The sequence below is a fragment of the Talpa occidentalis genome, unplaced genomic scaffold (assembly GCF_014898055.3).
Source record: "Talpa occidentalis isolate TD23 unplaced genomic scaffold, MPIMG_talOcc4v2.1 talOcc4.9, whole genome shotgun sequence".
In the NCBI taxonomy this organism is placed as follows: Eukaryota; Metazoa; Chordata; class Mammalia; order Eulipotyphla; family Talpidae; genus Talpa; species Talpa occidentalis.
In genome coordinates, this window is record NW_023605305.1 from 4,400,869 (window position 1) to 4,427,522 (window position 26,654).

Genomic DNA, 26,654 nt, shown 5'->3' on the forward strand with positions numbered 1-26,654 from the left:
CGCCGCAGAGGCGGGTGAGGCGCCGGCCGCCACGCCGCGGAGCGCGCGGACCGAGGCGCGGGGGCGCGGGCTCGCGCGGGGGGCGGCGCGGGCGGCCGCCTGAGGGGAGCGGGCCGAGCGCGGCGGACGCCCGAGCGCAGCCTGCGGACGCCTCGCGCCGCGACACCCGCTGCGGGCGGGCGCGGAGCCGGCGGCCATGGCGACGGGCGCGCCGCAGAAGGAGAACACGCTGCTGCACCTCTTCGCCGGCGGGTGAGTCTCCGGCCCGGCGCGGCCCCGCGTCCCCCCCGGCCGAGGCGCCGGCGCGGGAGAGGAAGTCGGGCCGCGCCCGGGAGGCCGGGGCGCGGGCCCTTCTCCGCGGCCGCCGGCGGGCCGGGCGGTTGGACCCGCGCCCGCCGCGCCCCCGGCCCCCAGCGCCCCGGCGCGCCCTCCTGTCCAGCGCCCGGCGGCCGGGCGAGAGCTGACCCGGGGGCCGCCCTGCTGGGCCCCGCGGCCCCGCTTGCCCCGGCCGGCCGCCCTGGCCTCGCCGCACTGGCCGCCTCCCCGCCAGCTTCTCCCTCGGGCCTGTCCCCCACAGCCCGGGCAGCCCGGCGTGGGCCCGGGAACTCCCCGCGCCCGCAGGAGCGCGTCCAGGCTGCCCGGAGGGCGGCAGCCCCAGACCCCAGCCCGGCCGGGCCGGCAACCTGTGGGAGGGCGCGGGGGATCGGGGAGGCGGGGAGGCCCGGAGGGGCGCGGACGAGCCTCTCACCTGCCGCGGCCGCGTCCCGCTCCGGAAGCCGCGTAATTGCAAGGTGAGCCTCCCCTGAGCGTACAGGGCTTTGATCTTCGGGCGCCTGGTTTTTCCCTGGGGCGCCAGTCCGTTTTCAGGGAGGTTGGGTAATGCTGTGGGTTAGGAAGGGAACTGATTTTTCTGTTTCCTAAGGAAACGAATTAAAATGTTGGGTATTAGTAGTACTTTTTCTTTTCACGTATCCCGGGGATTTGGATCCTTGTAGAGTCTTGCTGATGTTTGGGGTCTTAGTTGAGGACCTCGCAGGAGGCCTGGCCAGGACGACGTGTAGGTTATTCTTGATTATCCTCGAGCATTTTCCTTGTGACTTGGACGGCGGCTACCTAGCCCTGTTCCTTGCGACAAAAGAGTAGTGGTTGATGACTTATTTGCAAGGACAACTGTGTTGAAAGTGTTCTGAGCTCATTGCACTTGGCCTTGTAGGTGATCGCCGGATTATTTTTTCCTCCAACCAAAAAATGTGTGTTGTTAGTCATAGACAGGAAGAATTTCTCATCTCCTCCCTAATCGTTCCCTTTCATCCTTTCCCTTCATCTTCCCAGTGATTTTCCTTTGAAAGTAACATAAGGGGGCGGGGGGTGAGGAGGCTTTTCTAAATTGACAGTTTTTTTTTTTATTTGTCATATTGAGGATTTTTAAACAAGTTGACCATGTTAGCAAAGTCATTTCTCAATCTAAGGTAGATAACTTTTTTTAATTGACTGTATATTCAGTGACTTTGCTGCACTGTTTTGAGTGAGGTGGTTTTAGACAGTCTTTTGTATCCCACACTGGTGGGGTTACCCGCTCTGGGGCTGCCTCTGTGGGGCTTGCTGTGGAATTGATGCCCCTGTCGTGACAAGTCTCTCCACATGCCCTTCACAATGCCCTCTGGCTGCTAATCCTCCTGCCAGAGCCCTAGCCTCTTGCCTTGTAATGCAGGGAAACTGCAGCAGCGGCCCAGATCACCCAGGCTGATTAAAACCCAGACAGTGTATTGGGGAGCTCATGTATTTAGCAGGTTTCCTTAGCTGCAGTTCACAACGAATCTTTCCCAGTAACCAGTTGGACTTGACTCACTCCCACTCACCCACAGCATGTCACTTCCATTTCTGTTAGGGAAAAACATTAAAAAATGCTAGGCATTGAAAGGGTGTAACTTATTATTAAAATCAGTCGACCCAGTGATCCTGCCTTGTCCAGTGGAAGAACACGCTTTGGCTCCAAGTAATTGGTTTCCTAGGTTGGTAAGCTGGCATCTTTCCAGAGACCCAAATGCATTTCCTTGGAAAAGAAGTCAGAGTCCTGGTTGTTTTTTTTTAAACTGTCACATTTCTCCTATTTAATGGATAACCTTCAGAAACTAATATCAAACAAGTTTAATGCTATCATTAATTGATGATGGGGTAGTAGTGTTGTCTAAGCCAACAACTGCTGAAACACTTTATCTTACTACATAATGAAACCTGTCTTTCCTTCTCTGTTGATTTGGCTTATCAAGAGAAATACTGAAACCCCCTGAAGTGGCCCTGCCGTGTCTAGGACTCCTATCTAGATGAGAAAAAAACCCTTCAACGTTCCCTAGCAAGTGTCTTGGGTTACCTGCTGAACAAGCAGTTCCCCAGCAGGGGGCGTTTAGAGGTGGTGGCACCTGAATTGGCTGGACTAAGCTGTCTCTAGGGTTAGAGGAGGGAGGCCTGGTTTACAGGCTTCGGGGCTTATTCTTATAGCACAGTTTTTTCTCTGGTTAGAAAATATGCCTAAATGGGCTTCAGATGTATTTGTGTAGTACTCTGGTATATCCTTAAGGTTTTAAGATCTATAATCCAAGACATTTTCAAAGTGTAGTCCGGTTCCGCCCCCTCCCCCCATATGGACAGCTGTCACTCAGTGTACTCCTAGACTGTGTTTGTCCCTGCAAATTTAATCTGTGTCAGCTGATGGTTCCCTTTGATGTTAGGCACACATTAATATATTTGCTAGGGCATGACGTCGAGACGATGTAAGACTTATTTCAAATGTTTAAAGAAATATTGATGAGACAAATATAGTGTGCATGTACTATTTTACGTGAGGCTTTTAGTCGGAGAAATAGAAACTGACTTTGATTTCACCCAGTATATTCCATCTACGTGACAAAGATTTTTAAGAATTGACTTATTTGGGATTTGTCTATTTGGAAAATGCCAATTCTTTTTAGGTTCAGAAAGTACTATAGGATTTTTTTATTCATTCAGCTTACTATTTAACATTTTCCTTCCAGTGCCTTAGACTTGTGGCAAGCCTTTGAACATCAGCGGCCCTGCCAACCCTGTTTGCCTGGGCATGTACCTGTGAGGGGATGGGTAACTTTGGTGTTTAATTGGAAACTATTATCTTTTCTTCTCTTCTTTCTATTGCACACAAGTTCTATTAAAGTTCTTTTTTTATTTAAAAAAATAAATAAATAAAATTTTCCTTCCAAAAAGGAAAAAATATTGGAAATAGCATCTAAAGGATACTTTGATGTAGCAAACACTAAGCATTTTTCTTTGACTCCAGAATTTGCATAATTAAAATCTTCTAAGTCTTATGCCAGGTGCTCAAGTAAAACTTTGCAGAAAAGTATAATGTATATAAATAGGCACTGGTGTTTTTCAACTAGTGACTATAGAGGTGACAGAGAAAATCTGCAGGGATGAGATTACGGTGTCAGGCAGTGTCACTGGGTTGGTGGAATTCGTACTGTACATACCAGCTGTGAGTCTAGAACCAGCTTGCCATCAGTTGGGTAGCGATGGTAATGGGGAACACGTGGGGACTGGCTTTAGTGCCTAAAATGCACAAATATGTGTATAGAAAATAGGTTCTCTGTTGAACACATCCAGTTTTTAAATTGCCCTTGTTACATGAAACTGAGCTACATGGTAAAAATTTTTAAAGTCTGCGTCTCTGACAACATAGAAATAGTAGAAAAATCCATTGTGTCTATGGTAGTAGCCATGGCAGGCCCCTGCAGGGGTGAAGAGAAAAGGCCAGCGAGATCTTGAGTAACCAACCTGACCTGTGTTCTGGGCAGGAAGGGCAAGAGGTGCAGGCGTGAGGGAGGGGGTGTTCCTATAGAAACAGGAACAAGTAGTAAGAGAGGGAAGGGGCACAGGAAACCCCAGTGAATAGATTTTGTAGGATATTAAGCAAACAGAGTTCAGAGAACACCTCTCTCTCCGCAACTGCCCCCTAGTCCTCCTGGCCACCCGCTCCTCCCTCCAGCCCCCTGGCCGGGTTGCACTGGATGCAATGCCCCACGAGAGTCCGTGCTGGACTTCACAGCAGCGACACGAGCAGGAGTACCTAGGGAGCTGAGTTAGATTAATGTCCAGGAAGTTTCCTCAGAGCTGTTTGAAACAGCTTGCTAGAAACATAAGTGCTGACTGCTTTTTGAGAAGTTATTGAAAATACTGAAACTCTTGAAGTGCTTTCTTGATTTTTTTTTTTTTTTTTTTGGATGGGGCTCATCTGGGAGGCCGGACGCCATAACAAATTCACTTCCAGCTGGCCTGATGATTGGCACATACGCTTGGTGGCTAGAGCGAGACCAGGCTTTGGTGACGGCTTATCTGAATAGCTCGCTAGTGTCACCATGGCACCCCTCCATGGCTGCTCTGCCTTCCAGAAACCTCTGCTTGATTCCAAGGTTGGTCCCTGTGTGAACGCAGAGTGGCTTCCAGCAGCTCCAGCGTGGCTCCTGTTGAACAGGCTTTGGACTTAACCCTGACTGGACCACCTTGGACATCTCCATCTCTAGCCAGCCATCGCTCCCCCAAGAATTTTGTGCTTTTCTGGGGCTGAATCATGTGCCTGAACAGACAGTGTGGCAAAGTGGGTGGTCTTATGTTGAGTAAGTGAGTTGGGGACAAAACTAGCAGGCCCTCCAAACTGTAGGGCTTAAAAGATTGGGATCTTGTTGAGATGGATGATGGGAATTGATGCTGGAGAGGCCAGCGGAAATGGCCTCCACACTTATACCTCCTTTAAAGACCTTGTCTGTTGTATTGATCTAAAACAGTTTCTCACCTTTTATCAGATAATTATTTTGGGGGGCAGGGCATTCCTGGGCATTGTAGGATGCAGCAGCATCCCACCAGATGCTCGTTGCCCCTCCTTCGGTCTCGGCAACCAAAAGTTTCTCCAGATGTTGCGAAATGTCCTGGAAATGGGGGCAAATTGCCCCCCCTGAGCACCTTTGGTCTAGCAACGTTATCTTCAGAGTTTGATCACAGGCCCTGGGTTAAAATGTTGCTTGTCCTCGAGTTTATTTCATTACCCCATTCATTTTATACACAATATAATATATATGTACAAAATAGAAATTAAATGCTATAGATTGTAAATTAAGTGAAATTTTACTTCTTCTGTAACATTTTCTTCCTGGGGGCCATGGGTCACTGTGCATAACCGAGAGTACCTCCTCCCTGGAGTCTGCTCTGAGGTCACGGTGTCGGGTCGGAATTAGCCAGTTTCCTGACCGATGCCAGCTCTGTGTCACCATGAGGATGATGCATGTGGCTTCCTGTTGTCAAGCATTAAGTGAACCAACAGGAGTCCACTTCCCTTGGGTCTCCAAGCCTTAGAAAGAAGCTGCCCACTGCCCCTGACTGTTTACCCCAGAGCGGAGAAGAAAGGTTACAGTTGTCAGCTTGTGGAGTGTGGAGGGATTGTTTTCCTGTCACTGTCCCCAGCCCTTAGTGGTTCGGGCTGTAGGTTGAAGGGCTTCCAAGGCTCAGAGCAGGTCCTTGCTCCACGCCCAGCAGCTTCTGCAGCAGGCGGCTCTGGCTCACCCCGCCAGCAGGATGCAGAGGGTCCGGTGTGTTATGCAAAGGACATGGGGGTCCTGCCGTGTGGCAGTCTTATTGCCTCCTGTGGGCATGGATCCTCTAGTGGACCCCCCTGGCTTGGCGTCACGGAGCCAGGGGAACAGAGGAAGGGCAGGCACCACATGCTCGCTGCATGGTTCCCTGGCCAAGTGAGGCCAAAAGGTGATGGGGGATGGACTGCTTGCTGGTGGATTTGGGGTTCCCAGTGTTGGGATCTCTGAGATTGGACACCATCCCAAGAAGACCTGCATGCCATATTAACTACCCTGAAATCCTGACATTCACCAAGGTTGCCCATAAAAAGCACAGCAGGTGGGCCACGACAAGAGACCCTGTCACATAAGACGCCTCTCCTCCCAGTCCTCATGCCCTGAGAGCCGTGACAGGAGGGACAGAGAAAGTGCGAGAACACGCTAGACCCTTGGAGCCAGGAACCGAGCTGGCAGTGATGGGAAGTTGTGAATGCGCTTTGAGACGGAGGTATCAGACCACTGAAGTCGAAAAACTGAGTTAACCGAAAGTTAAGGAACCTGCCCCTACTGGCACTGATAGGAGAGCGGGGAGGCCTCAGCTCCCCACCCTTTCAGAACTGAGACCCGAGAGCTGGTTCAGACCCGGGCGCAGCATCCTGGGGGCCGGGCTTCCTCCAGGCTGCCCTCCAGGCCAGGAGCTGGCTGCTGCTAACGGCCGCCTTTGTACCAAAGAAGGGAGAGGTGACAGCTTTTGACAAGAGGTAACTTGTGATCTTAAATGCTCTGGGTCCAACATGATTAAATATTTTTGGAAAAATGTGGAAAATCAATCTAGAGAAATCCGTGTTTGGGGTTTCATTTGTTTTTGTCCTTTTTTCCCCCCTGTGAAGTCAGTATTTTTATCCCTATTTCCTTCTCAAACTGAAGAACGCCTGGGCATGTGGGTTTATAGAGCTGAGCTAAAAGATACTTTCAGAGTTCTGCTGTGAAATGTTTTAAATGTCAGGAAGAATCTTCTTTGGACATGTTGTTTAACATCAGAACTTACTTTCTTTCAATTTAGAGCATTTTAGGGATTGTGTAGCCAACACAGCTGAAAGGCCTGCAGTACCCTCTGGGCACCTCCATTTCCCGTGTTCTTCCTGGTGGGCAAGGCGGCTCGCCTGCGGGCAGCAGCTTCCCGCCTCGGGGGAGTCTCCCGCTGAGGCACTCCTTGTCCAAGAGCTGCCTTCCGGGGCGCTTGGCTGTCCTTGCCACAGCCATGGGCACAAGTGTGGATCAGTGTCATGCGTGGCCCCCTGTGATCATCCTCTGGCGCTGACTAGATTTGGGTGCCAGCTGGCCAAAGCGGAAGGGGACAGAGCTAGGGTGGCTGACCTGTGTCCTCTTTGCACTTGTTGACTTTCTGATGAAAGAGTTTACCCAGAAGCTGTTTTGAAGAGTGACCTGAAGTCAAGTTAATGATCATCACAAGTTGAGTCCAGACTCCTCGTTATCTTGTTCTGCAGCATGTGGGGCTTCCGATGCTTTAGAGTGTTGTGCCTTTTAAGTAAACACGTGGTTACTGCTGTAATAGTGAAGAGTATATTGTGTGGATAGACGTGGGCTAAGAAGCTAGTTTTCACTTTATTTTTTTAAAACACCGCCATTCTGGGGCCTCCCTGGTTGTGCAAGGGGTTAAATCTCACGTTTTGAAGCTGTCTGCAACAATCCCCGGCCAGGGAGCTGACCCACATGGCGTGGCAGACCTCTCCTGCCTCCCCACTGCTCCCCTCAGCAGTGGATTTGTCAGTCTGCCTGTTCTGCTCCCTGCTCTGGCTCTGGTAAATCCTCTCACCCCCTGCCCCCACCTCCCACACCTCCGGCCTGTATCCCAGTCCTTGTATGCGTAAATAAATAAATCTTTAAAAAAAAACCCAGATCACCCCCATTCTATCCCATTTTCCTTAGGTATAGTCTAGTGCATAGAACAGACCCCACAGACTCAGCTTCCTTGGCAGAAAAGAGTGCAATCGAATTTTAAAGACCTAGTTGTCTAATGACGGCTTTCCACTTTGAGTGTGAGTGTAAATAGTCTTGACTAATGGTGTCTCCCGCCTGTCTTTCCACTCTGCTCCCCAAGATCACGTAGTGTCATGGGACGAACTCGGGCTCAGAGACTGAGGGTTTGGATTTGGGTTTCTGCTTAGACACTTAGTGGCTTTGGGACTTTGAGAAAGTGCACGGCTTCGTTGAGGCCCGGTCACCCACCTCCAGAGTGAGGGGCCCACCTGCAAAATCTCGGGCGGCCGGGTGGGGGGGTAGTTGTTCAATGCATCAGGTCCCTCCTGCGTCCAACCCCCCCACCGACCACTGTTGCGACGGGTGGGCCCCGGCCTCCGCTCAGAAAGCTCGGTGTAAGGGGCTTCGTGGATGCACAGGTTTATCCAAACAGCCACAAATGACTGTTTTGCCTCTTATTCCTCTCCACTCTGCATTTCAGTCTCTTTTTCTGATGTTCAGTTTCCTCACGCTAAATGGGCCTGAATAACTGCTCCTGCCTCCTGGCGACAGCGGAGGGTCACATGCGTGGCGTCACCCTGCAGTCAGCGGCAGCACTGCTACTTCAACCCATCGCCGGCGGCTCTGAGCTATCAGGATTGTACTTGCTCTGTGGAACGACAAGCCTGATGCCTGAGTATAATTACTGCGTGGGGACTTGACTTCATGCCTTACCTCAGGCTCTGTGGAAGATGCTGGGCTTGCTTCCAAGCTCCCAGCACCCACATCTGGAGGCTCGGGAGAGCCAGCTTCTAGAGGCCTGCCCGCCCTGCCGCTGTCACTTGCCCAGGGTGAGGGGCTGCCCTGAGACATTCCATTCTTTCAGAGCCCTCTCTCAGCTGCCTGTGCTTGGGCGCGCTGTCTGTGGACTCCTGCTGTCAGGGCCTGATGAGCGAGAGGCAGGGGCTGATCGTCGATGTTCCACAGAGCACAGTCTGTCCCCGGGGAAGGGGCGGCTCTGCAGGACACGGCGTTGTTAAGAATAACTTGTCCATCAGACGTGCCATTCATGGATGTTGTTCAGAAAAGATGGAAGTGGGTACTTGAGGATAAATGAGTTGTCTTGAAGGAAAATACCCAAATTTAAGTTGAGGTAATATTTGATATGAATAAGTTATAAAGGGCAGCTAGAGTGACCCTGACACAGGACAGTGATTGAGGGAACCCAGAGGATGAGTCGTTAGTCTAATGGAAACTCTGATTAAAAATAGCTTTTAATTTTTAGTGGAGTCAAATTAATCCGATTTTAATCAAAGCCTGTGTTGTAATCGCTGGTTCATCATTACCCGAGTACCTGTCTTGTTGGTGAAAAGACGCATTTCCTAGAATATTCGCTGCAGCATGCACGTGAATCAGACTTGACATGACCGCGTGGCAGGAAGGAGCTGGCTGAGGGTCACGCGTGGATCCTTCCAGGGGGTTGCATGAGGGGTGGGTGTGCGGGTGTCCAGAGGGTGGCGAGGGCTGTGACGCGCCGCCCTCAGGGTCTGTTGGCTGTGCCCCCCCCATCCCCACCCCCGCTGCTGGGACCGTAGCTTCCTTTGCGCTCTGATCATAACTGAGCAGAGGAACGTGGGCGTCACGCTGTGTGGAGGGTGGTGTCGCTTTCCTCACGCGGTGTGGTCTCTTTTCGCAGGTGTGGGGGCACCGTCGGTGCTATTTTCACTTGTCCACTGGAGGTCATTAAGACGAGGCTGCAGTCTTCCAGGCTGGCCCTCGGGACAGTCTACTACCCTCAGGTTCATCTGGGGACCCTCAGTGGAGCTGGAATGGTGAGACCAGCGTCGGTGACACCTGGACTTTTACAGGTTCTGAAGTAAGTCTTCCCTGTCCCGTTACACGAGACGTTCCCCCCGCCCGTCAGACGGCGTGTGCTTTGTCCAGACTTAAGAATTAGGTTTCTGGGCCAGCATCTTTGAACTCTGACCTTGCCACTTGGCCACAGGCCTCCTGGTGTGCATGTGATCACTGTCCAGGGGCTGTGAAAGCAAACCTCACAAAGGCCCCCTGGGCCCCCTGTTGAAACCACTGCATCAAAGGGCTGCTGTGCTCCGTCTGTCTTTCCAGGGCGAGCCAGAAGCTGGGGGTGGGGCTGGAGGAGCTGGGGGTGGGGCTGGAGGAGGCGGGGGTTAAAAATCCCAGATTTCATACCTGGCCAACCTGCCTATTTTATTAGTTTTACTGGATTTGAAATGTCTCAGTTGCTTACAATGTAGCTAAACAGACGTAAGTTAACATTGGCTTTCCAGCCTCTGTGCTTAAGGTCCAGTCAGAAATTCAGAAGCGCACATGACAATATCTGATTCATAGCTGAAAAGAGACTTCAGTAAATAATAGTTGAATTCAACTGAAGCTGATGTTCAGCCTGCTGAGGCGGCATGGCAAGGTGTGTTCAAGAAGGACACGCTCTTCATCAGCGGAGACGTTTCGCTGTGACAGAAAAGACAGCAGCGCGGAGCGCCGTTAGGAGCGGATGACGCTGATCCCTTGGACAGAGTTCAGTCGCATCTGAGATAAGGTGGAACGGATTGCAAAGTGCTTTTTATTTTTAGGTACATTTTGTTTATAAAGCCTACCGAGTTACCCAGGCATCCGCGCCAGATGTGGGCGCATCACGCTTACTGTGCAAAACTGGGCCGCGTGACCAGCTGCGGAGGGCGGGGTCCCCATCGAGAGAGGCCGCTAGGACAGGGGCTGGCACCCATGGCCCCAGAAGAACCAGTTCTTTTATTAAACATGGAGACGCGCAGCGGAGGCACGAAAAGCGGAGTTCAGGAGAGGCCAGGAGAGAGGGACACCGGAGGGAGGCAGTGGGCGTCGCAGCCGCGGGGAGAGGCCCACATCCTCAAAAAGCCACCGCTGTGAAGACGCCACCCTGGCCAGGCCTTTTCAGTCTCCAGGAAGCAGCGGTGCCTCAGATGACACCTTCCTCAGGGGGGAAATGGGGAGCTTTGGACCTAGACTGAAGCAGGTCATCTGCCAACATCACTCACATGCAGAGCGCACTTCCTCTTGCAGGCTTGCCAAATAGCTCGTGACTGCGTTGACATTTACCGTAACTGGGAAACTGTTCCCCAAAAGTTGTGGGTGTCACAGGGTCAGTCCATAAGGTAAATTGGGGGAGGTAAATGAGGGAGGAACTTCGGGTAGGTTCCTACCTCGCTAACCTCCCCCTGCCCTGATGGAGGGATGGATGCATAGATACGTCGAGATGGAGACAGAGATAGATGATCGTGGTAGAGATACAGGGACATATATGTATTGGGACAAGTTTATTAAACTATAATCAAAGGGGGGAAAGCCTCTTTTTTTTTTTTTTTTAAGCTCTCGTTAGCGCATAGTGAGCCTCCTCCTACGTCACTTCAGCTGCCAGGATGTTTAAAATTAGAGCCCAGGTCACCCACCGCCTGCAGCCTGGCCATGTGGGAGCAACTCTAGCTTGTAGGTACCCGGGTCTGTCACTGATCCAGGGTCACCCATGATCGAGGCCGAGGCTCAGGTTTCTCTTTAAATGCCAGTGCCTCACCCAGTTGTTCCCAAGGAGCCTGGGTGACATTTGTGGAAATTGATCCCTCCACCTTGCCAGCAACCAGTCTGGCCCCGGCCTGCAGGGACTGGCAGTGACTGGGCGTGCCTGGCCCTAAGTTTCTGGGTGGACCTCAGTCTGGATGGTGAGTGAGTCCGAGCAAGAAGGGGCTCCAGCTGCTAAAATCCAAACACGACAACACACCCCCACCTGCCTGCACCCCCTACGGTGGCCTTTCACCGGAGCTGCCAGCCATGAGTCGTCACCCCCCCATACTGTTTTGAAACCACTTACTCTATAATCACATCAAAACATATAGATAATGGAATTACTCCTTGAAATTGTTAAGATGTTTTATTAGAAAAGTAGTTGTGTAGTGGCATTTTTTCACAAAGAGCTTTTTACAGCTTCATTTCCCCCATTTGATACATAGAATTTGTAAGATTCTCACCAGATATTTCACAGCTGGCAAAATAAAAATGACCATCTCAATAGTATTGTTGATTTTTCAAAGGCTGTGAGATCCACAGTGAGGCATGCCTGACTCTGTTTTATTGATGAGGAAATGCAAAGCAGGGATTAAATGACTTACTCAAGGTCATGTTTAGGAAATTTCTAAGTAAGAGCTGCAGTGCTAAGAGTAATCCCAAGCACCTGAGCAGGGGCTGTGCTTGTGCTGCCCGCTCCAGGAGACAACTGGCTCCCCACTACCACCCCCAGCCTCACCCCTCTGAAGGCTGGAAGCGCAGGCCGCAGGCCCGGCCCTCTCCTCCAGCTCACACTGACACATCAGAAATGACAGCGATTTTCTGCGCTCCATCCTCTACATCTGCTGCCTGCCAGCCGTCTATCTTGAGTGTTTGTTTCCTGGGCATCTGAAGCACAATTTGTGCAAAACTGACCTCCCCCAAACTTGCTGCTGCCGCCAAGTGCCCTCCGGCTAGCAAAAGGCAACTGCATCGTTCCCCTGCACACAGCTGCAGCCACAGAAGCATCTTGGTTCCTGGACCTCAGTTCTTGCAACCTCACAGCAAATTCTGTCAAGGTCATTTTCACAATACGTGCTGGATCTGAGCCTTCTTCCTCCACTGCTGTCCTGATGGAAGCTGCCTGCCTGTCCTGTGTTACCGTATTAGATTCCTTCCTCACTGGTCTGCGGGAGACCCTACTCCCCTCCTGATCCTCAGTCTGTTCTCCGCGGAGAGCCAGAGAATCATTCCTCTGCTCAGATCCCTCCAGGAGCCAACCTCTTCCTTCTAGTAGAAGCCAAAGCCTCCCTGCTGCCACCAGGCTTTGCACCCCTGTCACACCTCCTGTCACCCCCCTGGTTCATCCTAATGCCCCGACCTCTCAGCTATACTGTCACTTTAGAAGGGCAGGACCTTTCCACCACAGACTCGTTGTATTGGACCTTGAGGGCATGCTGGCTGCCACTTGTCACCATTGCAGAAAGGCTTTGCATTGACCAGGGTGTTTAAAATCAGACCCTTCCCCTTTATCCCATCCCAACTTCTTAGTTGACTTTAGCCCAGCATACGCCTCCATCCCACAGACAGCATAGCTCCTTATTTACATTGTTTCCTCTCCCTACCCCCACTGAATGGACATTCCCCAGAGGCAGAGATTTTGATTTGTTTTGACTCCTGAGGTATCATGCTCCATGTCAGTGGACAAAAAAAGACTGAATGGGTTTTGGTATCTCAGTAAGATATTGCAGATAAGTAGCTTAACACACATACACACCCTGCCGCCTAAATATCATCTGCTGTCATGATAAATACCTTCTGTGCTTTATAAACTTGAGATTTATAACTGAGTTTCCTGGTAGCCAAGGCAAAGTGGAAATACCATATTACATAATTCTCATCTGAAGAAAGAACATTAGCTCTTTAGAGGGAATGTCTTTTTTTTTTTCCCTGTTAAAAAGTCATAAAATGGCGGGCCTCCCCTGGTGGCGCAGCGGTTGAGCACTGGGCTGTGAAGCTGCCCGCAGCCTCTGCAGCGCCAGTTCCATCCCTAGCCGCCAGCGAGGGTCCCACGTGGCACAACAGACCTCTCCTACCGCCTGCTGCTCCCCTTAGCAGTGTATTTCATCACTTTGCCTGTTCTGTTCCCCACTCTGGCTCTGGTGAATTCTCTCACCCTCCCACGCTTCTGACTACCCAGTGCTTATATAAATAAATAACTCTTTTTTTTTTAAAAAAAAAAAGTTGTAAAATGGCACTGCAGACCTTTCCTGTAACACCCGCTGCTCCCCTCAGCAGTGTATTTCATCAGTCTGCCTGTTCTGTTCCTCTCACCCTCCTGCGCATTTGGCCTGTGCCCTGGTTCTTGTGTAAATAAAAAATAAATAAATAAAATCTTTTTTAAAAAAAGTCATAAAATGGGCCTCCCTGGTGGTGCAAGGAGTTAATTAAGCACAGCACTGTGAAGCTATCCACAGCCTCTGCAGCACGAGTTCGATCCCCGGCTGGCCAGGGAGCTACCCACATGGCGCAGCAGACCTCTTCTGTGTTGCCCGCTGCTCCCCTCAGCAGTGTATTTCAGTTCAGTAGATCTGCCTGTTCTGCTCCCCACTCTGTCTCTAGTGACTCCTCACCCCCCACACCTCTGGCCTGTACCCCAGTTCTTGTGTGAATATATTAATCTTTTTTAAAAAGTCATAAAAGGAGTCTGTTGCTCAGGACTTCATTAAAGGCTGTGCCATCATAAAAAGCATTGTCTTTTAGGAGAGTTGAGCAGAGGACTGTTTTTCATTCTACTGCCTCCTTCTTCTTACCTGGATTGTTACTAGCCTTCTGAGATGCTGGTAACTTTCCCTTGGCTAAGGGCAGTGAGGATGGTCCTCAGAAGGGCACCTCATCCAGTAAATGATGAAACAGGACGAGCATCCAGGCCTTTCGTCTATACCACAAAGCCCATCAAGGCTGTCTGGGTTTAGACATGGTTTATCAAAAACCCAAATGAGTAAAATGATTATTCGCTTTTAACTAAGCTGCTTATTATTCACTTTTAACTAAGCTACTTATTATTTACCTGACTCAGGAAGTACTACTTTAAAAAGACTTGACAGGTAACAGAATTAGCTTACAGGAAGCTTCTCTTTCCAAATGCAAATTAATGTTTTCTTGTGCCTAACATACAAATAACCTAATAGAGAAAAAATATTCTCCATCGGAGCACTAATCACTTTTAACATTTTGAATATGGTTGTTTAAAAAGAAAAAAGCAAGATGTTAACACATTCAGGCTATTATTAAATTTTCAGAGAGCAATAGTCAATTTATTCAGATGTTGGCCTTAAAAGGTAACTTTTTTTTTTAAATCAGACTCCTATTTAAACTACTCAGTCACCTTATTTTTTTTTTTTTTAAGTACCTTTCTACTCTGAAAAGTAACATTAGTAATCTAGTCTCTACCTTTTAAAAACTGACGTGTTCAGATGGGATCTTGGTTTTGAATTAGTCTGTGGTAGGTCTGTTATAACTTAAAACTAGTGAAAAGACTGAAATATTTCAGATGTCTTGTGTTTCTTTCCTAAATGAAAGTCACTATGACTGTGGGAAAATTGGTCTGGACCCTCACGGCCTTATTTTGAGGCTGAAGGATACCATTTATAGCAGGGACTTGATTGTCGGAGAACAGTTTTGTAAACATCCAGATAGGTTGGAAGTTTTGAATTATGTAACAGATTTGACTTTTTGCCCACTGTTAATATGCGTAGCTGTGGAGACAGTCTCTGCAGTTCTTAAAAGGTCGGAGTCACTCGAGGACATGCTCCCTACTGCATTATGGATGAGAGGCTGTGCGCTTCCTGGAGCCAGAGACTCCTTTAATTGTGTTTCAGGGCAGCCTGGAGCTGCACAGTGTACAGGAATGGGGCCAGGGGCAGAACCGCAGCATCACAAAATGTTAAGCATACTGAGCGCTTGAAAACCCTTATGACATCCTGTATTGTAAGGTGCAGGTCACATCAAGGTATTACTTGAGAGAAGCTTTTGTTCAGAGAGCTTGGCTTCTTAAAAGCATGATCTTGTTTTGAGGAAGTAAAAATTCAATGAAGTCGACAGCACTAAATTCTCATGCTTCTGTGAAGGGCCAAATAGATGGTTAGTTTGAGTTAGTGTGGAAGCTCACTGCAACTTATGCCTGCATCTGGAGCATGAGCTTTGCAGAAACCCAGGAAGTGTCTGTACCCCAGCCCTTGCTCCGTGACGGGGCTGGAACGCCAGTTCAAGATTTTATAGCCTATGGTCTAGAACTTTTTTGTCTGTTTGTTTTGAAATAACCTCAAGCTTATAGAAAAGTTATGGGAATCCTTTTTGATGCTGTTGTAAATAGAAATGTTTATATCCATCTTTTCACTGCTATTATGTAGACGTCAATTCAATTTTGTATAGTGAGTGATCTTCTAGTCTGCAACTTTGCCGATTTCATTTTTTTTTTTTTTTTTTTTTTTTTTTTTTTTTAGTTAATTCCTTAGTGTTTCTGCATGTAAGGGTGTCACCTGGGAATGATGACAGTTTCCTTTTTTCTTTCCATGCTAGTTTCTTTTATTTCTTTTTTAATTGCTAGCCTACTACTTTTTAGGAAAGCTCTTAAAGATATTATTTCAAGCAACTGAAACATTTTACAAACATTAAAAAATTTGGAGGAGAGAAGCTAAGGTTCAGAATTTTAGTTTGTGCATTCAGCAAGTCCAGACCATAAAGAGCTACGCTGACATGAGGAAGCAAGGAGGAAAGAAAGCTGTGAATGGGTAAAACCCTGGGTAAAACCCAAACACTAACCAGTATGCCATGGCCCAGAGCATCTACTTGACCTCTCTTGCACCAAAAGCTTCAGTTTCCTTTTGAAACTTTTTTCCTGGGAAAAATGGAAGTTGGTAGAAATAGAACTGGCAGGATTCACCTTACTATTAGCTTTATTATGGCTCTTTTCCATAAAGTGAAAGGTATCTTTTATCTTACTTTCAGTGTAGTAGTGGATGCAAAACTTCATATAGACTCTTTTAATTGTGACCAGATCATTTAGAACACTGTCAAATTGGAAATGTTAGTTACCACGTAAAGAAAAATCCTCAGTGACAACAGTAGATCAAATTAGAGGGGACCATAATTTAATAATGTAATTTCTTTTTGGATACCATGAAAATTGAGCCTTTGAAAAGAATAAATTTACCCAAATTGAAGAATCAAATGTTCTACAGACCTTTTAGGATTTTCTTATGGTTACTATAATCAGAAACCATATTTAATTTTTTTCCCTTTTTTTAGAGAAAGCAGGTTGGCGAGGGGGTGGAAATATTGGAATCCTTGTGTGTTACTGGCAGGCATGTAAAATGATGGCAGATAGTGTGGTACATCCCTTATGATCCAGCAGTTCTCTTTCTGGTACTTTCTGGATAGGTACTCCAGAGAACTTAAACTAGAGACTTGACAGATATTCATAGCAGCCACAAGGTAGACAAGCCACCCAACGATCCTTTGACAGGTAACTGACTGTTGCAGACATACAACTGAGGATTAGTCAGCCTTAAAAAAAAGTCTGTTCTGATTTTGGAAGTTATTTGATTAGTGAAAGAAACTAGCTTGAAATAAAGCCTCCACGTGCTTAGTGGCAATTACCCCTTTCAAAGGTGCCATTCCTACAAACTAGGATTTTTGGTATTTTAAAGTTCATGTAGAGGGAATACCATGTAATTTAATTTGAAATAAAGATTTAGTAACCTTATGAAGAAGAGCATAATAACTGATACTATTATGAATGGGGTGAGATTGTTAATGAATAACTTTGATAAAGTTTTCATGCACAAGCAAAATGTATTGACTAGGTTTCTACATAGTGATCCGCTTTTACTTTGTAACTTGTAGTCTTCAAAAGACTTTTTTTTTTTTTAAATAAAGTCCATCCTTACAAATAAAAAAAAAAAAAAAAAAAAAAAAAAAGTCTGTTCTGGCCCAGGCTACACCATAAATGAACCTTAAAGATACCATGCTAAGTGAAACAGGCCAGTCAAAAGGATAAATAACACACAGCCTCAGTCACGCCAAGTTCCTGGAGCAGTCAGACCCCTGGAAATGACTGCTGCTTGTCGGGGTGGACCAGTCTGCACTGGGCAGGCATGGAGTTTCAGTTCGAGAAGATGAAAGATGTGGAACTGCTGGGGACAGCGGCATAACACGAATGTACTTAATGCCCCTGAACTGTGCACTTAAAAGTGGAAAACGTAAATATGTGTTTTTTATGTTACCAAAATAAAAAATTATCTTTGAAGTTGAGATCAAAGCTTTGGCTTTAAATACCATTCATTCAGCCTATGAAAATTATGTTTTTCTATTCCTTATATCCCTCTTTAGGGATCTATTATGATAGCGATCTAGAAGATAGGATTGTTATAGATGAGTGAGGCCAAGAGAAATGCCATCCAAAGAAGTCTCTGCCCGGCCCTCAGTGAATCTTATCAGGAGCACAGAATTCCCCGTACAAGACCCCTCGCCAAATGCTCATCAGCCTTAATAGGATTTCAGTTCATGGTCCAAACCCCCGCCATCTTGCCCCCTGAGGACCCGGGAGGAGGCTTCTTGAAAACATGTCAGTGATGAAATGAAGCAGTATCCTTGACCCTGCTGGGTTGCGAAATAATCCCATGAGAGTCTGGGGGCTTGTAAACACTGATCTTTACTCAAGGAGCTAACGTGAAGATGGAGACCCTGTTGTTAGTCTAAAAGTCCTGAAGATCCATGTTTTTTTGTTTGTTTTTTATTCAGGTCAATCTTGGAGAAAGAGGGACCAAAGTCGCTTTTTAGAGGCTTGGGTCCAAATTTGGTTGGAGTTGCGCCATCCAGGTAAGCACGAAGCTCCAGCCAGCTCACTGTGTCCCCTGCCTGCCCGAGGGCTGCGCTGCGGGTAGCCAGGTTCTTTTTTCATGTGGATGTGAATAAATCCACCCACACAGAAGGGGTGATAACTGTTAGGGGTGGGGGTGAGAGCAATTCTAGTTATTTTATTCTCAAGTTGAAAATTAGTCTGTTCTCATCACCTGGAATCGTCTCTGTACAGGTTTGCTGCTCTTATTCTCCTTTGTGGTCAGCAGCACCAACCCCCCCTGGGAACTTGTTAGGCACACGTGCTCTCTGCAGACATCAGAGGTGCACCCAGACCCACTCCAGCCTCTGCAGTTAGCAAGAGCTGCAGGTGACTCACCTGCACTTGGCAGCACTGATCTGAAGGAATTATAAAGGCTTCTAGGCTTTATATAAAACAGCTTCCTTTTTTTTTTTACAATGCTAATGCTATTAATTCTCTTGAAAGTCTGTTTAATATATAAAGCTATACTGTCCCAAAATAATAGCCACTAGACATGTAGTTAATTTATTTAATTAAAATTAAAGATTCATTATATAACACTGTAAAAAAAATTCTATTAAAAACTTCCATTCCTCAATCCCTCGCCACATTTCAAGCACCTGATCTCACGTGGAGGGGAGCGGCTGCCCTACTGGAGGTCAGAGGCAGCAGCACCCCCTGCAGAAGGTGCCGTGGGCTGCGCTGATAAGGGGGACCGAGGTGTGGCTATAAAAGTGACTAGGGGGGCAGCATCTCCCTGGAAAGCAGAGAAGAAACTGCATCTAGAAATCCCCTTTGGGAGGGGAGCTGGTGACACGTGTCACATACTCTGTGTGATGCTCAGATAGACTGTAAAGAGGATTCATCTTTATGGCAGACACAGGAGTGTTGTTTTACATGAGGCGGAGACTGAGAGCCGTGGGCTATCGCGGATGGGTGCTGCAGCTCATGCCGCTCACCTGAGGATGCTGTGACAATGCAGATTCTGGCTCAACACGTGTGTTTCTTTCTGACTTTGTAGCACGCGTGTGCCATCTCTCTAAAAACCAGAAAGCACTAGTCTTGGATAACACAGGCATGCGCCCTCGATGCCAGCAAGCAGGCAGAGGTGGCGAGAAGGTCAGAGAGCCGTGAGAAGGCCAATGCTGCCTGCAATGAACTCTGTGGGGGCCAGGGGGCACATGCTGTCAGCCCCTACGTGATCCTCAGTCACCCCCAAAAGTTCAACTTACATTCCACACACTTATTTTGGCATAAGAGGACAAGTGGGGGGTGTCTTTGAGAATATTACAAGTGTTTGAAGTCTGGGCTTTATACAGTACCAAGATTTCATTTTCCTCAGTTGGTTTGGACACTTTTTCCATCACGGCGTCATTTCTGGAGGGACACACAAGAACTTCCCAAAGATCCCTGCAGCGGGCTTTGGTGCTAGCACAGATAAGGCCCAGCCTTCGGTTGCTTCTGTCCTTTATCATTTTCCTAAAGTTTTCAGGTGTCCCTTGGTGCCTCCTGCGGTCTTCACGGGTCTCTCTATTCTAACAGGGCCGTCTATTTTGCCTGTTACTCCAGAGCCAAAGAGCAGTTCAATAGCATCTTCGTGCCGAACAGCAACGTTGTCCACATCTTCTCAGCCGGCTCTGCAGGTGCGTCCCAGTGAGGGGGGGATGGGCCCTACTCCCGGCATGTGCTGGCCCCCTAGCTTGTCCCAGGAAGTGGGAACCATCTCTCTGCTGCTCCTGCCCCTGAAATCCTTCTTCTAAAGCTTTGTCAGGCCTGATTGCGGTCTGCAGCCTCAGTCCATGTGCTCTGACCACTGAAGCTTGTTACTCGCCCTTGGGTGTGCGTGGCCTCCTGCATGCTGCCGCTTGCTCTTGCGTTTCTGCTGAAGGAATATTAATGTGCTTTTCATGTCTTTGTTTCATCAAGTTATTTTCTAAAATCTGAGCTGCTCTTTTCACGAGAGTGGCCTCTCCCCGTTCCCCACCCACCGTGGTGAGTGCACCCCGTGTACAGCCATAACCTCAACAGACGGCCGGTGCACAGTTCAGGGTGTGCAGTCGAGTTCCTTTAGCCCTGGTAGCCCAGGGCTTCCATGTCTCTTGAGGGAGCCACTCCACTTAATGTAGAAGATTCTAACAGGATTTCCCCCAGGAAATACTTGGCAAAAAAAAAATAGAAGGAATCATAAGTTGAAGAGAGAAGGCTGGGCCTTTTTATAGTCTTGTCTGTTTAAATAGAGAAGTATTTGAAAAAACTTAATAGGTGTTTTGTGAAATATTTTTGCCTTCTGCCAACCTGTAACATGCACGCCCCACCCCAGCGTTGTCAGCCTCTCTTCTGTGATCACAGTAATAGTAGCCCCCCTGGGGAATTAGAAATAAAAACCTCTGGGCCCCAAGCAGAAAATGCCCTTCGGCAGAGCAGCTTCTGACCAGAAAGGTGTTTCTACTAGACGCAACCCCCAGGTGCCTAGGGTCAAAGCCGGCCCTGTCAGTTCCAAGGCTGGGAGGGAGTGAGTCGTGGCTGAAACCTGGTTGTCGGTTTTTGTAACTTTGCAAAGTTAGCTTAGCACAACCCGTGGCAAATAAAGCAGCCCCTGGCGGGAGTTTTTTAAACCACAGTCAAGAGTCCGAGCACCTAATCCATCCTGGGGCTGTGGCGGGGACAAGGTATCAGAGAAGCACCCAAGGCATCAGGCCAACGCCAAGATGCTGCTGTTGTGGGGGCTCTGGCGTGAACAAGAGGAGTGGGCGCCCATAAGCACTTCAAGTGATTACGAAGGTATTAAATGTCTGTAAGTCGGATTCAGGTAAATCGAGACTTAGGTCCTTCTATCCTTAGTTAGATGTAAGGCAAACTTCTGGATTATTTCTGGACCTCAAGCTTATAAATGTTTACAATAGATTCACATTTACCTTAGGATTAACATGACAAAAATCAACAGCACCACCTAGAGGCAGGGAACGCTGGACAGGACTCTAGGGAATCTAGAGACTTCTCTAGTCTAGACCAGCACATCAAGAGAGGTGCTGGGGGGCGGGGCTGCTCTGCTTCCTGCTGGCCCTTTTCACCACTGAGCCCCCCCACCCCCTTCCCCGGACCCTGACCCCAAGTCTGCGCTACAGGAGGACAGCTTCAACGCACAGTGACTGTGCAGTGACCACATTTTCTTTATTTTCCCCTTTATTCCAGCTTTTATCACAAACACCTTAATGAATCCTATATGGATGGTTAAAACCCGGATGCAGCTAGAACGGAAGTAAGTTACTGTTATTTAATGTAAGAATTCTTGGGAATTTGTGTGCTTCCTCAAGCCCAGCTCTGAGTGAGACGTGGAAGCCTCAGCCGCCTGCTTGTGTGTGCCTCACTGTGAGCACTAGTGGACACGCCTTTCTCTTGGAGGGTCTTGCTGCTGAGCACCGTGGGAGCCGAAGCAACAAACACAGGGTTCAGAGTTTGGCTCCGTGGGGGGCCTGTGCTTTGGCAGCCCGCCCCTGCAGCCTCTGCTGGCCCCTCTTCCTTCCGGGGGCGCTGGGATGGCAAACGCTGCAGACTTCAGGGGACCATTCTTATCTCCAAGCCTGCAAGTGTACTAGCTTTCTGCCCTGACACCTTAGCCGGGGCTCTTGGCCTCTGTTGTGCTCTGGATTCCTGCACGGTCTGGTGAGGCTGTTTTTATAATTATGATTTTTATAGCAGAAAAAAACAATTATTACAGTTACCAGTGTTTAAAAAATAGATAATATAGTGACATGCTCCTTTCAGACAAGGTGATCAGGCAGCAGCCCAGTAACCACTGTAATGTCAGAGAGGTTGGGGGTAGCGAGTGGGCAGGAAGGCCCTGGGAGCAAGGTGGGGTCTGCCGTAGGCCTTGGTTTGTTCTTGTCTGCGGTGGTCACAGTAGCCTATGAGATGGCCTTGAGTCGTTATTCCTCCAGCCCATTCTGCCTTGAAAGAGCTTTCTAAATGCACCAGATGTATTCATTTTGAACAGAGTGCTTGCTCGGAGTCCTGTGAATCTCATTACACTCAGGGTAAAATCTCAACTCCTTTGCTTGACCTTTAATGTATTTTAAAATTTTCTAGAACCGCATGTGTTCTTGAGCTCTGTCTCCCTGGGTGTTTGGTCCTGCACTGGGAAACCCCTTCCCCTTCTTGGTTGTGCTGACCCTACTTGGCCTCCAGCTTCTGACCAGCAGCCTCGTCCCTCTCACTTCCCAGTGTTCACTTAGTGCCCTGGAATCACTTTGGTTTAACCAGTCATCCAGGAGCCTGGCCGAGCATCTCTCCATCTCCCTAGTGCTGGTCCCTGTCGAGACGCTTTATAGTTTGGTGGGGCTGGGTCTGCACCCTTTGAGGACTAGATAAGTGAGCATCTGTTGATCAAGGAATGAGACATAGGCCCTGACTTCCAGAAGTTTTATAGAACGTAAACACAGAATTACAGCACAGTTGGGTCAGGGCTTTTAGGTGCTACTTGACCCAAGAGTGTCCCTTAATGCTGTCCAGGCAAGGTGGGAGCAGAAAGGCCTTTCCGGAGGCCTCTTGGCACGATGTCCCCTGCTGCTTCCATAGAGAGAACTGCACCTGCAGGAATCTGGAGGTGGAAAGCCCTTGTTGTTCCTGAGGCCTGAGTGCTGCGGCGCTATATGCTGGGTCGGGGGGCGGGGGGCAGGGAAGGTGAGGCTGGACAGGCGAGTGAGGCACCTCCTGAAAAGCTCCAGGAAGGACTTTCTTGTGGGCTTTTTTCAAGGGTAATGATGGGGGGTGGAGACATTTCTAGCCATTCACACTTAGCTAAGGTGCTACCGGCATCCCGTGGGCACAGGCCAGGGTGCTGGTAACCTCTGCGGTGTGCAGAATGTCAGAGTTCCCAGGTGGAGAGACCCCCCAGGAGAAGCTCGGTGTGGCGCAGCTGGGTCTGCATCAGGAAAGCCAGTCCAGCCAGCTGCGGAGAGTGGCCTAGCGAGAGGGCCACGGAGACCTCTCGGAGAGCAGGGGACTGCAGCATGTGAATGTGCCCCTTCCAGCACTCGCGGGGCCCCAGGGTAGTTTATGACTCCTTCAGGGGAAAGCTGGAGGCTCTTCCCTGGTTAGTGCGTCACGCTCCCCACACTTAGAGATGACCCAGGCACGCCATTGGCAACCAGAGCAGTACAAAGGTGTGTACCCCACTCTCCGCCCCGCCAGGGTATTGATGAGCTTCCTTCCTTGTTCAAGAACATTTAGACCATCATTTTCACACTTCCCATGTAACCACCCTGCTTTCCACCTCCTCTCACCTCCTGCCTTCACAAGTCCTTTAACCTGGCACAAGTACTGGAGTTTACTTATCTAGTCCTATATTTAGATAATTGGGTTGTTTATTATATTATCCTCTGGGGCAAGCTCCTTCCTCCATCTAACTCTTTCCAAAATTAGATCGAAGGCTGTGCTCTGTTTTTATGACTCTGGATACAGGTGCACATGCTGTCCCGTGGCCTGGCCAGCGTCCTGCCAATGGTCCCTCACGGGTGGGCTCGGGCCACCCCAGGGCGGAGAGCCCCCTGACAGGGAGCCCCAGCAGGGAGACTCTGTGCCCCGAGGGGCCTGGCCCAGCTCTGAGCGTGGGTCTGTCACCTCCTCTGTGCAGAGTGCGCGGCTCCAAGCAGATGAACACGCTCCAGTGCGCCCGCTACGTTTACCAGACCGAAGGCATCCGCGGTTTCTACAGGGGGCTGACGGCCTCATATGCCGGCATTTCAGAAACCATCATCTGCTTCGCTATTTATGAAAGTTTGAAGAAATATCTGAAAGAAGCTCCCTTAGCCTCTTCTACGAATGGGACTGAGAAAAATTCCACAAATTTTTTTGGACTCATGGCAGCTGCTGCCATCTCTAAGGGCTGCGCCTCCTGTATCGCTTACCCTCACGGTAGGTCTTGCTCTTTGCCCCCGCGCAGTTGTCTCTCCGCCTCTGTAGCTTGAGTTGAGATGTGAAGAGACAGGCAGGCCACAGGGCAGAGGAGTGCAGGTGGGGCTGTGTGTGTCCATTGTGCAGGAGCTGTGCTCACCTGCCCACCCCAAGCCTGCCGTGGCCCAGACTTGCCAGGCATAGTGTGGCCATGTCCTTGCACGTCTAGTGTTTTCGGAAAAGTCAAAAATCTGGTTTTCGTTTAAAATTTCTCAATTCAGATAAAAGCATGTGGGAGCCAAACTTTATCCACCCACATCTCTCAGCACCCACTTTGAATGGAAGGCTGAGTCTGCTCTGGTAAGTTTACTTTCTGAGGAGTTATAGAACTGAAGGCCTCCTGGCCCGCTTTAAGAGTAATTTTTGGTGCCATGAAGACCAAATTTTGTTTCTAAAAGCAGCTGCACAGTCAGGTATGACAGATATAGCTGCCCTCGAAGTAACAGGTAACATCATCCCCCTGGCACACGGGCTCGGCGGCCCTGCACCTCAGGAGGCTGGCGCCTCTGTGGTGGGCCTAGCAGTGTGTAGACTGTGGGTGCCTGGGTCAGGGAAGGGAGGAAAGGGAGGCGACCGCTTCAAAGCAGACAGTGGAAAGGGATTCTGGGAAAGGTTGGGGAGCACATGAAGGGAGTCCGGCTGAGGATGTTGCCTTCTTAGTGCGAACTGCACGTCAGTGGCCGCAGTGGTGCTTGATTGGGAGTAGGAAAGGGTAAACTCTTGAAATGAATTCCCACTCAGGCTAAGTTTTTATCAATCCCTAAAATTTATTTTAAGTTACCTTTAAGTTATGGACGTGTAAATGTGGTTGAATTCTCAGAGTTAGAGAATGGTCTAAAGAGGACGGACCTTCTCATTGGCTGCATGTGGGACCGCCCCACCCACCTGGAGCTGAGGCAGCGCGTGGCTGGGCTGCCCGCCACAGCTCGGAGGCTGCGAGCCTTCACGTCTCGCTCAGGTGGCCTGAAAATGCAGTTTATTTGCCACATAAAGTCTATCTATCTCTCTGCAGAAGTCATAAGAACACGGCTCCGGGAGGAGGGCACCAAGTACAAGTCTTTTGTCCAGACGGCTCGGCTGGTCTTCCGGGAAGAAGGTTACCTTGCCTTTTACAGGGGACTCTTTGCCCAGCTCATCCGGCAGATCCCAAATACTGCCATTGTGTTGTCCACCTATGAGCTCATTGTGTACCTGTTAGAAGACCAGACTAAGTAACAGACCAGAAAATTGTGTTCTAGAAGAATAAAACTGAAAAGCTCCAGAGAATTTTTTTTTCCATTGATGTTTAGAATGTATGAGGCCGAAACAGAAAAGACCATAAATACCCGGCTGCTGTCACCCGCTGGACATTTCCTTTTGGATTCATGCTTTCTGGAAGGTTTCAATTCATTAACGTTAATAGTTAATTGTAACTTTTGTTTTTTTAATTTAAGAGGATCCAGGATTAAGCAGCAACTAAATTAAATCATGCTATTTAATTTAAGTATAAATTTGGCTTGTGTCCTCTCTTATGTTCACTGTGCTGGAAAGTAGCCAAGGACTTTAGTGATACATACCTTACAAATTCAGAGAAAAGGTCTGAAGTCAAAGTACAATTTGTTTTCTAACCTGACCCGGCACTGCTGGACGGTTAAGAAGCATCATATTTTAGGGATGCTGGGCAGAGCAGGACTGACTTCCTCCTTTGTCCATTGCCAGGGCTCACAGATTGATAATCTAAACTTCCAGGCTGCTGAGTTGAGTTCAACTTTTTGGCAGTCAATATTTCTAACTGTTAACGTTTTCCTGAAGTGATCCTGTATCCCCAGTTTGAACCGAAAGCAAGCGTATTAAGGAGCTGTTTACCGGCCGCCTTGCTCCTGGGTATATTTCCAGAAGTCAAGCCTAGGCCCCTTGTAAGTGCACAGGAGCGGGCCTCCCCGCAGCTGAGTAGAGACAGGAGCCCTCCTCTTGGGCTTCCCACCCTGCTCCCCATCTCCCCGCTGCAGAGGAGGGCAAGATGCAGGCTGACAGCTCACCTCTGGGGGTTCACTTATATTCTGACACAAGATATTGGTGTTGCTTAAACCTGAGTTCAAAGTAAAAAAAAAAAAAAAAATCCTGGAAATAAGAAATTGTCAGAATTCCTTCCCCTGTAATTTTGTTAAAGGAAATCTATTATAACAAGGGGACAAAAGAAAAGAAGACCAGGAGGCAGGAAGAGCCAGTCTTCCTTCCACTAGCTCTTCCCCTGGAATTTGCAGCTACTGTCCTGTAAGGTTGTTGTTCACTCTGAATCTCTAGAAAGATACTAGATTCTAATAACTGATGCAGCATAGTGTCCCTGACCCAGTTGCGGATACTCTAGGGGTGAGAAGAGGATCTTTACAAACTGTATTTACATTGAGTTTCATTTTGTTCACTTGAGTCATGAAGAAGCTTCATTGGTGTTCCCGAGCTCCCCTGTGTGGTTGGCGTCAACTCTCATCGGCTATGTCGAAGTCGAAACAGATGATTTAGTCAAAAGTGCAGTGATTTCTATTCCAGAAGCTCGTCCGAACTTCTCAATGGTGGCATTTAGCAGCAGGCTCCTATTTAACATTCACAGGAAAAGCTGAACTTTTCAAAGTTTTATCTAATAGGAAAGTTAAAAATCAGGTTGCTGAATTTTCACTAATTGGGTATGAGAATTCTTTGGAAATAATTTTCACTTA

At 48.6% G+C, this 26,654-nt stretch overlaps 1 protein-coding gene across 1 annotated transcript; it reads left to right on the forward strand.

Moving 5' to 3' along the window:
- Positions 1 to 25,451, forward strand: SLC25A33 (solute carrier family 25 member 33). Its single transcript, XM_037499423.1, has 7 exons — positions 1 to 252; positions 9,271 to 9,450; positions 17,931 to 18,008; positions 19,552 to 19,652; positions 21,202 to 21,268; positions 23,642 to 23,922; positions 24,974 to 25,451. The coding sequence occupies exons 1-7, from the start codon at positions 197 to 199 to the stop codon at positions 25,174 to 25,176; spliced, it is 966 nt and encodes a 321-aa protein (XP_037355320.1). The 5' UTR covers positions 1 to 196; the 3' UTR covers positions 25,177 to 25,451.
- Positions 25,452 to 26,654: the final 1,203 nt, after the last annotated feature.